Source organism: Triticum aestivum, chromosome 2A (genome assembly GCF_018294505.1).
Source record: "Triticum aestivum cultivar Chinese Spring chromosome 2A, IWGSC CS RefSeq v2.1, whole genome shotgun sequence".
Lineage (NCBI taxonomy): Eukaryota > Viridiplantae > Streptophyta > Magnoliopsida > Poales > Poaceae > Triticum > Triticum aestivum.
The window spans coordinates 88,788,829-88,800,339 of record NC_057797.1 but is presented as its reverse complement, the minus strand read 5'-3'; the positions used below and the strand labels follow the sequence as shown (position 1 = coordinate 88,800,339).

The window sequence follows — 11,511 nt, the reverse complement described above, 5'->3', positions numbered from 1 at the left end:
CCTCTTCCGCGACGGCGCCCAACCGCCGGCGCGGCCGCTCATCGCCTCGCCCAGCTCCCTCCTTCCCCTACTGCTTACGCCCTAGGCCTGGTAGGGTACAAGTTCCTACCAATTTGGTAATCAGAGACCAAGTTTCGATCATGTCGCTGCCACCACCACCGCCGGCGCTTTCCAGCGGATCCACCGCGCCGATGACGATGGCGCCGTCCCTCACTGCGCCGATGCTGCCGGCGCCGTCCCTCACCGCGCTGACGACGTCCGCCGCCAGATCAACCACGCTGGCGGGCCCCGTCTCCACCGCGACCCCGGCCGCGCCGTCCTCCACAATTCCTCCTGCGCCACCGCCGTCCGCCGTCTTCACACCGGAGCAGGTCACGGCCACCCTGCGGGACCTCGTCACCGCCGTCCAGAGCCTCTACTTGCAACAGCAGTTGTACGTGGCCGAGCCCTACATGCCCCTGCCGACGGCGCCCCCTGCCGCCTACGGCCACACGCCGTGGCCGCCCCAGGGCGTCTCTCCGTACGGCGTGCCCCTCTGGCCCTTGGCGCCGACGCCGTCCTCGGGCCCCTGGCCGCTACAGCAGATGCCGTAGGCGGCGACCACCGGACAGCTGCAGCCGTTCTCCGCGCCGACCTGCACCGGGCAGCCCCTGCTGCCGTTTCCAGCGGGACTACGCCGGCCGCGGCCCCTCTGTGGTACTTGCAGCCACCCCCTCCCGCGGCCACCGACGCCCCCGCCCACCCCCCGCCACCTACGCTCCAACCACCAGCACCGCCCCTGCCTAGCTCGGGGGCACCCTCACCGACCGGCCTCCCGATTCATCAGGTCCGGTTCCCGCCCTCCCCGTCGCCACTTCCAGCGTGGGCGGCTGGGTCTTCGCCATCGCCGGTCTACACCATGGCTCCGGAGCAGCCGACCCCGTTTCCGCAGTTCGGCGGGCCATCCAGCTCCACGGGTCCCTACCCGGAGTACTCCGACCAGGCGCCACCCGCCTCGCTGCTCCGCACCTCTGAGCCAGCTCGACACGGCGCTCTGACCCAGACACCGCCACGGTTCGCCAAGATCGACTTCGCCACCTATGACGGCACAGAGGACCCCCTCAACTGGCTCAACCAGTGCGTCCAGTTCTTTCACGGGCAGCGCACCCTCGCATCGGAGCGTACCTGGCTCGCCTCATATCACCTTCGCGGCGTGGCACAGACCTGGTATTACGCCCTCGAGCAGGACGAGGGCGCCATGCCCCCTTGGGAGCGCTTCCTCGAGCTCTGCCTCCTTCGCTTTGGGCCTCCGGTTCACGGGAGCCGCCTGGCGGAGCTCGGCCGCCTTCCATTCACCTCCACGGTGCAGGACTATGCCGACCGTTTCCAGGCCCTGGCATGCCATGCGTCGGGTGTGACGGCGCAACAGCGGGCCGACCTCTTTGTCGGTGGACTTTCGGATCACATCCGCGTGGACGTGGAGCTTCGGGGACCCCAGGATCTCCAGTCGGCCATGTACTACGCCCGCTCTTTCGAGCGCCGCACGGTGGCCATCCAGCAGGAATCACCGTCCTGGACCGCTGGGTCGCTACCCGGGCCGGATTCCGCACAGGGGCGGCCTGCACAGGCTTCTGCGGCACCCCTCGCCGTGACCGCGGCGCGCCCGTTCCGCCGGCTGACCTCAGCCGAGCTACTCGAGCGTCGCCGCCAAGGGTTGTGCTTCAACTGCGACGAGCCCTACACGCCCGGCCATGCCTGCCCGCGACTCTTCTACCTGGAGGTTGCAGACTACATTCCGGAGGACGCCGTCGCCGCCGACCTGGCCACCCCAGCTGTCGAGAAGGTGTTTGACGCTAGTTGATCACCTCGAGGAGTTCCGCAAGCGCTTACCCACCTTACAGCTCGAGGACGAGCTGTTTGTGCAGGCGGGGAGAAGTGTTATGGCCGGTTTAGCTAGGCCCACCGGGCAATCTTAGCCCACAAGTTATCTTAGATAATTCTTATGCAAGTTATCTAGGTTATAAATATAGGTTGTAAGACTCTTTTTGGAATCAAGCAATAAGAAGATTATTATCTCTATTGCCCGGCTCCCAGAGGAGCCGGAACCCTAGCCGCCTTTAACCCTAGTCGCCGCCGCCATCTCCCTCCTCTTCCGCGACGGCGCCCAACCGCCGGCGCGGCCGCTCATCGCCTCGCCCAGCTCCCTCCTTCCCCTACTGCTTACGCCCCAGGCCTGGTAGGGTACAAGTTCCTACCACAGTATGCATCGATTGATGCAGAGGCCGGGGGTTTTAACCTCCTTTTCCAGAACAATAAAAAAAATCTGAGAAAAGCCCAACCTATTTGCCAAACGTTCAGGATCTCTATTCATGTATGCTGGTCACCGTGGTGGTTCATATGCCAAGAACAGCTTTGGAAATATGTAAGCTCTGCTCTTTTATCTGCATTATTTCTTGAGTTAATTGTGTTCTGACTGAAGGCATAAATTCTGCTTGTAGCTTCACTGATGTGGGTGTTTTTGTCCAGGGTCGCTTGTTTCGTGAAGCTTGGGGCAGCAAAGCTCCTAAAATGCAAGCGGTATTCAGTGATTTTCTCGCAAACCCATTGCAGCTTTTGTCAATATTGACTTTTGTTTTCCATGTTCCTGTGTCTGGGTCTTTCAGTACTCTATTCACATGTAAATATTATATGTATTTTCTCAGCACGGCTCTTTAATTTGACATCTTTCCTAATTTGGACAGACTCACATAAGCAAATATAATAAAATCTAATGCCTACTGTACTAATTTATTACAACCTCACGATCTCAAGGAATAAAACATCAGAATTCAGAACGGTTTGTTTGGAGACCTAAAAGAAGTTCAGAAAGAGCTTGGAAACCGTGATGTTATGTTTCACCATCCAGCACTCCGCAGAAAAATGCAGCAGTCTTTTGGTGAGCAAGGATAAACGGCAATGACAATGAGATCATCAACGTACTGAACCACCGCGTTCTCTGAAATGCAGATAAACATTGGACTACTGGATAACTTTTACAGAGGATCTTGTTGATGATAATCTAAATTGGTTTTCCATGTGACATACCATCAGTTGCTGATTCAACATGTACGATTCCATGCTAACTAACGCAAGCAATGATTACCCAGTTTGTTTTTGCAGCAGGTCTCCCTCGTCATATTTTCACAAAGTACAGAGAGAATTCTGAGTAACCTTAAAATTGACCAACCAGATCCAGCGCTGGATGAGTTGATGTGGGAAGGAATACTCAAGAAAGAAATGAGGAGACCAATAACAGGACCGATGATAGTATCACGAGATAGATACTTGGAGCGATGAACATGCCAGTTCACATGCCCAGTGGTGCAAGAGCAGGGAGTCTGAAAATGTAAGACTGCTGTTGCACATAATTCGAATGAAAAGCTAACATGATCTGAGAAAAGCCAAACCTATTTGTCAAATAGCTGCACTATGATGCAAACTTTTCCACATTCTCAAACCAACAAATCTTCTACAACAAACATATATACAGAAAGTTACTCAAATGCTCTGCACAAATTCAGGCCAACATTTTTTCATTCATATCTGAAATTGATCACGCTACAACTTGATATTTGGTACATTGAGGACTTGCTTAGCTCAAAGCTTCACCAACACACACAAGAGTTCACATTCTTGGCAAGTAGATTGCTGTATCTCAAACCAAAAAATCTTCTAACTGATAACTGTCCCAAACATGGTTATGTGCATCACCACTCAAAGGAAGTATTGTGACACCAGAGGTCAATCCATTGGATCGTATCTCGGGTACACACTTCTCCAACCAGAACACAGGAATGTTTTAAGAAGCCATAGAAGCATACAAGAATAGATCGATACAAAAAGATTACTCAAATGCTCCGCACAGATTCAGGCCAACAAATTCAGATTACAGTATCTCAAACGAAAATTATCTTCTAACCATTAACTGTCAAAAACATGGTTCTGTGCTTCACCACTCAAACGAAGTATTGAGAAATCAGAGGTGAGTTCTATTGGATCAGTGCCTCAGTACACACCCTTTTCCGACTAGAGCAGCAGAATGTTTTAATAAGTCATAGATGCATACAACAAACATATATACAGAAAGTTACTCAAATGCTCTGCACAAATTCAGGCCAACAATTTTTCATTCATATCTGAATCTGATTACAGTATGACTTGATAGTCGGTACATCAAGGACTTGCTTAGCTCAAAGCTTCACCCACACATACACACAAGAGTTCACTAACCAATGTTACTCGTCGGAAACTGCAACTTTAACTCACCAAGACGCCAATGCCTAAGAATCCAATTCAGCCAAGATTAATTTTACAGGAGAGTCAGCATAGTCTCCAAATGCTAGGCAGCTCACATGATTACTGTGTGTATCGACAAGTTCAATTCTACTCCTTTTTCCTGCTACAAGCCGGGTAGCAAATGGGCGTTTTGCATTTTGCGGCGAGTGCGTTTTACGCTCTGTCTCGTGCCGGGATTGCAGTACATGAGTTTCCAATTTTTTTGGCTCATCTGCTTTACTTTGATTTATTGAAAATGCCCTTTATTTACTTAAACCTTAACTTAGGACCAGGTTTGGATGCAGTGGTAACTATGTCGTACACATCTTAACAAGGTTTTTGCTGCCTAGACTAGATGGAGACTCTGCTGACACCCTTGTAAAATTACTAATGACTGAACGGGATTCAAAGAACACTAGTAATCTTGGTAAGCAAGTGCAGAACCTAGAGATGCAAAGATTAAATGAAACTCATGTGTGAATGGTTTAGGAAGGTAAAAGACTAGCAAGGGCGTAATACCACTGGACGCAGCCAAGCAATTGGTTGCTTCATTGGTGCTGCAGCGGTGACACGGTTTTGCTTCGGAACCTTGCAGCTGAGCTCCCCCATTCCCCTTCTTGCGCGCAGAGTTGAAGCTGGAGTCGCCTTCTTCACACTGGGCACAGCAGCAGTGACTGGCAATGGTGTCGAGCCGACGAAAGAGCGAGCCTTGGAAGCGACGGGACGAGAGACCTTCTTCACGGGCGCAACAGCAGTAGCAGGCAGGCAGAGTGGAGCCTTGGAAGCCGGGCGCTTGCGGTGGTGGCAAGCGGACTCCTCGTCTTCAGCCATCTGGCGTCCACGGGCACGGACGGCGCACCGGACATCCACGGGGTCAGCACCAGCAGCAGCCGGCAAGGTGGTGGCAGGCCCAGGGCGCGCGGCGGAGGCAATATCAGAGGCAACGACGGAGCCGGGCATCGCCGGCGCATGGCTGCGTTCTTCGTGGTTGACACACCAGACACGGACGGGATCACCACGGGCCGCCTTGGCAGGAGCAGCGACAGATGCGGCCGTGGCGGCGTGGCGACTGGGACGCCCTCCATGGTCGACGCCGTAGCGGCGGAGTTCTTGGGCGGCTGCGGCGGCCTCCTTGGCGAGGCCGTCTTCCTCGAGACGGCGCTGGAAGTCGGCGTCCCAGCGAGCGAGGGACTCCCGGGACTCACCGGTGGCCTTGGCCAGGCTGTGCTTGGTCCAGTACTGGAGCACCCTCTCGAGGGCGCGCGAGGGCACCCGCATCTCCAGCGGGCGGGCTTGGGCGGCGGCCGGGCGAGAGTCCCACGCCGGAGCGACGAGCACCTTGCCATCGGCGCTGCGGAGCTGGAGCACCTTGGCTGCCATCGATGGCGTGCCTAGGTCTGGAGATTGGGAAGGTGGGCGAGCAGATCGAACTGGAGCTGCTGCTCCCATCGGCGCCCCCCATTTATTCAGGGGAGAGCTCCTGATTCTTGTCGAACTCGGATTGGAACTGTCGCCGGCTGAATTGGAACTGGGATCGAACTCATCGGCAATCTCACGCGCTCATTCCAGCTGTTTTAATTCCAGACGCGTCGTTTTTATAACTGAAGAAAGAAGTAGAACGTCTTCACTTTCTCAGACCATCTTCAGTTAAAAACCTGGACGCCTCTGCATCCTATTGATGAATTTCTACTGTATAAAATGCTAGGATTAACGTGTTGGTACAAAAAGCAATATTAAATTGTTGTTTGTATTGGAGTAAAATGCAAGCGCGGTCCTAATTCTTTCCCAAAAATGTTGATTGGGTCCTAATTCTTTCAGATTGCATATCTGGGTCCTAATTCTTTCTAAGTTGTTCATCCGAGGTCCTAATTTCGTCTGACCGCCGCTGACCAGCTCGCGTGGCGCTTTGACCGCCGCCACGTCGACTCAAGGGCCCACGTGTGATAACGACCAGCCGTGCATTTTTTCAAAAGAGCCCCCCAACCCTAATCTCTTCACAGCCGTAGTCCTTTTCCTCTCCTCTTCCCCACCTCTCTCTGCTCTGGCGAAACAGGGGAGATCGACGGCGGTGGTCCGGTGAGAAGAGGCAGGCGGCCATCGCAGGCGCTTGTCTGGCGGCGCGCCGCTAGGATGGCGCCCGTGCATCGGCGACCCGGAGATCCTCCTCCGCGATACGGTCAGTGTGGTGCCCGTAACCCTAACCCTCGATCCTCTTTTTTTGCGGATTCCGATTTAGCTCGAATCGATGGTAGTATTTGACTGAATCCCTCGATACCTAGGACCACAAGAGGAGGTTTTTACCATAGAAATCAACTATGCTGGATTTTTCTGCGGATTTGGCCGATCGAAGACGTATGCCGATGGGAAAGTTGCTCTGTTCGATGGTTGCGAAGTAGATACATGGTCTCCTCTCTGGCTCACTAATTTTATGCATCAATTGGGATATAGTGACCAATCTAAGCATGTTATTTACTGGTTACTGCCTGGAAAGAATTTAGGTGATGGACTACGGATTGTGGACTGTGACACTGACACTTTGCACATGACAGCAGTTGTTCCAAAATTCCAGTACTTTCAATTGTTTGTTGATCACAAAGACATGGCCTTTGACAGTGTAATTGATAATATTCATGTTAGTGGTACACCTGAGCTACCTCCTGTACTAAGCCCTAAATCTCCTGGGTTTAGCAGTGGAATAAGAGGAAGTCTCAGGTTTAAGGTGAGAATACTCCTACATAGAAAAATGAGCTCATTCATCTTCTGCATTGCTTCTGCATACACCACAGTCTCAACAATGCTTTGCTTCTTCACTTGCAGACGAGCTAGCGGCGGCGGACATGGCGGCGACGGCGCGGCGCCAGAGAGAGGGAGAGAGCGAGCAGAAGACCTAGGGACCGGAGAATGAGGAAAGCATAAACTCCAGGGGCCAAACTGCTTAAATTCCCAACCTCCAACTGCGGGAAATCTCCCGCGTGGGCCCTCGAGTCGACGTGGCAGCGGTCAAAGCGCCACGCGAGCTGGTCAGCGGCGGTCAAACGAAATTAGGACCTCGGATGAACAACTTAGAAAGAATTAGGACCCAGATGTGCATTTTGAAAGAATTAGGACCCAATCGACACTTTTGGGAAAGAATTAGGACCGCGCTTGCATTTTACTCTTTGTATTGTTCTTGAGCACAGCCCAATGTGTATCAATCCCATAAAATTTCTGAACTTTCCATTTCTGAAGCTATTAAATTTGACATGTACTGAATTTTGCTGTTTTTTTTTCTTAAAATATGGTTCTCCTTCATACTCAATTTTTTCCCTTCGACTACTAAATATGCTTATGAAAGACGACCCAATGGAGCATCTGGAAGGAGGATAGGGAAGCCAAGGAGAAGTTCAGAATAAGATACATGCTTCAGATTTATTACTATTTCTGAACTAATATGCTTTTGATGGTTGACAGAGATAAAACTGATAGATCCTCTGGATCGGGGTAGGCTAGATCTTCCGGTGAACCTACCTTCTTTAGGTGCAGATGAGCTCGATCCAGCGCCGGCCATGGTGAAGTAGGGGCCGGTGATGGCAGAGAGATCGAGATGGAGGGGTGGCAGTGGTGCTTCCCGTGAGCACTGTGATTGCCCTAGATCGGAAGGGGATTTCGGTGAGGAGACTGGCGGCGCGGTGAACCTCGTACCGTGTGCCCCGGCCCCCACCTCTCTATATATCGCAGGTCACAGGGGCCCACCAACCATAAGAGGGTTGGGCGTCCCCGATCAGGGCGCGAATAGATCAGGGCCCGATGGGCCGTTGGGCCCACTCGATGGAGAGATCAACCTAACATTCTCCCCCTTGATCTCAACTTTTACTTTTAACCTTATACTTTCTAGTTTATTTGTTTCATCACATATTGGTACATAGAGCATGTTGCATCCTCACAGCTTAAATGCCGATAGAATCATACAGCTACAACATACGTTTTGTTCAGAAACAAATTATGTTCCTTTTGGGCCTATCCAGGAATCATAAGGCTTTCCCTTAAATCCATGCCGGCTAAGTGTTCCTTGAACACATTGGGTGGTAAGCCTTTCATTAGCGGATCCGCAAGCATATCCTTTGTCCTTATATGCTTGAGATTTATAGTTTGATCCTGGATTTTATCTTTCACAACATAATACCTTATCTCTATTGTTTTGGCAGCATTACTCGACTTGTTGTTGTGAGCGTAAAATACTGCGGGTTGGTTGTCGCAGTACATCTTTAGTGGTTTGTGAATACAATCTGCCACTTTCAAGTCGGGTACAAATTTCTTTAGCCATATCGCGTGCCCCGTGGCTTCGAAGCATGCTATGAATTCTGCATACATCGTGATGATGCAACTATCGACTGTTTGGAGCTTTTCCACGAAATAGCTCCCCCAGCGAGAGTAAAGACGTATCCTGACGTGGATTTTCTATCATCTCTGTCCCCCGCAAAATCTGCGTCTGAATACCCTTTTATCTCTAGGGAATCACTTCTCCTGTATATTAGCATGTAGTCCTTCGTGCCTTGTGCATAACACAATGCTTTCTTTACCATCTTCCAGTGCTCCATGCCTGGATTCTCTTGATATCTACCGAGTACCCCGGTGATAAAAGCTAAGTCAGGGCGAGTGCACATTTATGCATACTGTAAGCTGCCAACTGCCGAAGCATATGGTACTGCTTTCATTTGATCGATCTCGTACTGGTTCTTGGGACATTGGAATTTCCCAAAACTATCGCCCTTGACTATAGGAGCAGGTGTGGCTTTACTCGCATGCATATTATACTTTTTAAGAACCTTTTCTAAATATGCTTTTTGCGATAGTCCTAAGACTCCATTGTTCCTATCTCGGTGAATTTCTATGCCCAAAACATATGATGCTTCACCAAGATCTGTTATATAAAAAATTTGAGAATAAGTATTTCTTTGTTTCTTGTAGTAGACTAACATCACTGCTAGCAAGCAGGATATCATCCACATACAAGATTAGGAAAATATATTTCCCATTTTTAAACTTTGCATAAATGCAATTATCCTCAATATTTTCTTTAAATCCAAAACTTTTAATCGTTTGATTAAACTTTAGATACCACTGCCGAGAGGCTTGTCTTAATCCATAAATGGATTTCTTCAGGTGGCATCCCATATTTTCCTTGCCTTCCATGATAAAACCCTTGGGTTGTTTCATGTAGACCTTTTCTTTTAAATCACCATTCAGAAATGCCGTCTTAACATCCATTTGATGTAACTCTAAATCAAAATGAGCAACTAATGCCATTATGATTCTGAAGGAATCCTTACATGAGACGGGAGAAAATGTCTCATTGTAATCTATCCCTTCTCTTTGTGTAAATCCTTTTGCCACGAGTCGTGCTTTATACTTTTCTATATTCCCTTTAGAGTCATACTTAATTTTATAGACCCATTTACAACCTACTGTTTTGGCTCCTTTAGGAATTTCCTCTAAGTCCCAAACATCTTTGGAACACATCGATTTCATCTTGTCTTCCATTGCCTTCATCCACTTCGATGAATGAGGGCTTCTCATGGCTTCTTCATATGAGATGGGATCTTTTTCCATATGAACCATTTATGTGTTATAAACTTTAAAATCAGTAGAAATAGCTGACTTTCTTGGTCTTGTAGACCTTCTAAGGGCCTCAGTTTCTGGCACATTATGTGCCTCAACTTCTGGTACTTCTTCTAAAATTTGCTGTTGCACCTCCCTTTCATGCTCAACAACGGGTTTAGTCGGCTCCTGACAGACAGGTTCCGGGTCTACCCCCATAGTTGTCATGGGTGGAGTTGCAACTGGTAGTGAGAAAAATGGCTCCCGAATCATCGGATTAGGTGCATGCACCCTCTTCTCCTCAAGATCAATTTTCCTAGCTAACAAGCTCCCCCTCATCATTTCATCCTCAAAGAAGACTGCATGTCTCGTTTCTACAAACTTTATATATCTGTCTGGGCAGTAGAAACGAAAATCTTTTGATCTGTCTGGATAGCCAATGAAGTGGCAACTTACTGTTTTGGGATCTAACTTTGCAATGTTTGGATTAAACATTTTGGCCTCAGTAGGACACCCCCACACCCTAAAGTGATGTAGGGAGGGCACCCTTCCTGTCCATAGCTCGTACGGTGTTTTGGGCACCGACTTGCTTGGTACTCTATTGAGAAGGTGGATGGCGGTTTTAAGCGCCTCCATCCATAATCCCAATGGCAAGTTGGAATAACTCATCATGCTGCGCACCATATCCATAAGTGTACGGTTGCGCCTTTCAGCTACTCCATTTTGCTGAGGTTCTGAAAGTGCAACTATCCCTAGGTGGTTTTGGTAATTCATAACAACATATAGCTCATTGAGCTAATGCTATTCCAAGATGATTATTTCAGGAAAGCTCAATGATTGGCATGGCATGGATGTGAAAGTGGAACCCTCAAAATGCTAAGGACAAAGGATTGGCTCAAGCTCAAAAGCTCAAGACTCTTCATTTTATATTTTAGTGATCCAAGATCACATTGAGTCTTTAGGAAAAGCCAATACTATTAAGGAGGGATGAGGTGTTGCTTAATGAGCCTCTTGCTTCATGTGCTTAGTGATATGCTCCAAAACCCTCAACTACTTTCCCATATCCACATATGACCTAAACCCTAAGCCAAACTCGGTCCTACCGATTCTTCCTATCCGGCGCCACCGAGTTTCACTTGTCATTAGCCACTGCCAAACCCTAGCAATTCGGTTCTACCGATAAGGATCTCGGTCTCACCGAGATGGGGTTGCAAACTCTCTGTTTCCCTTTCGTAACTTTTCGGTCTCACCGAAAGAGCGAATCGGTCCCACCGAGATTGCAATGTAAACTCAGTGTTTCCCCTTTGTAACTTTTCGGTCTCACCGAGTTCCACTCGGTCTCACCGAAAGAGCAAATCGGTCCCACCGAGTTTGCCTGACCAACTCTCTGGTTAGCTAATTACCAAATTCGGTCTCACCGAGTTTGTGTAATCGGTCTCACCGAGATTACGTTATGCCCAAACCCTAACCATATCGGTCCTACCGAGTTGCATGTCAGTCCCACCGAAAATCACTAACGGTCACTAGGTTTACATTTTCGGTCCGACCGAGCTTATTGATTCGGTCCCACCGAGATTGGAAAACTGTGTAACGGTTGGATTTTGTGTGGAGGCTATATATACCCCTCCACCTCCTTCTCAT

General features: G+C 49.6%; 1 protein-coding gene across 1 annotated transcript; it reads right to left on the bottom strand.

Annotated features, from left to right (window-relative positions):
- Positions 1 to 4,127: 4,127 nt before the first annotated feature.
- Positions 4,128 to 5,884, bottom strand: LOC123184870 (uncharacterized). Its single transcript, XM_044596917.1, has one exon. The coding sequence runs from the start codon at positions 5,740 to 5,742 to the stop codon at positions 4,795 to 4,797; it is 948 nt and encodes a 315-aa protein (XP_044452852.1). The 5' UTR covers positions 5,743 to 5,884; the 3' UTR covers positions 4,128 to 4,794.
- Between the last annotated feature and the right edge of the window lie 5,627 nt (positions 5,885 to 11,511).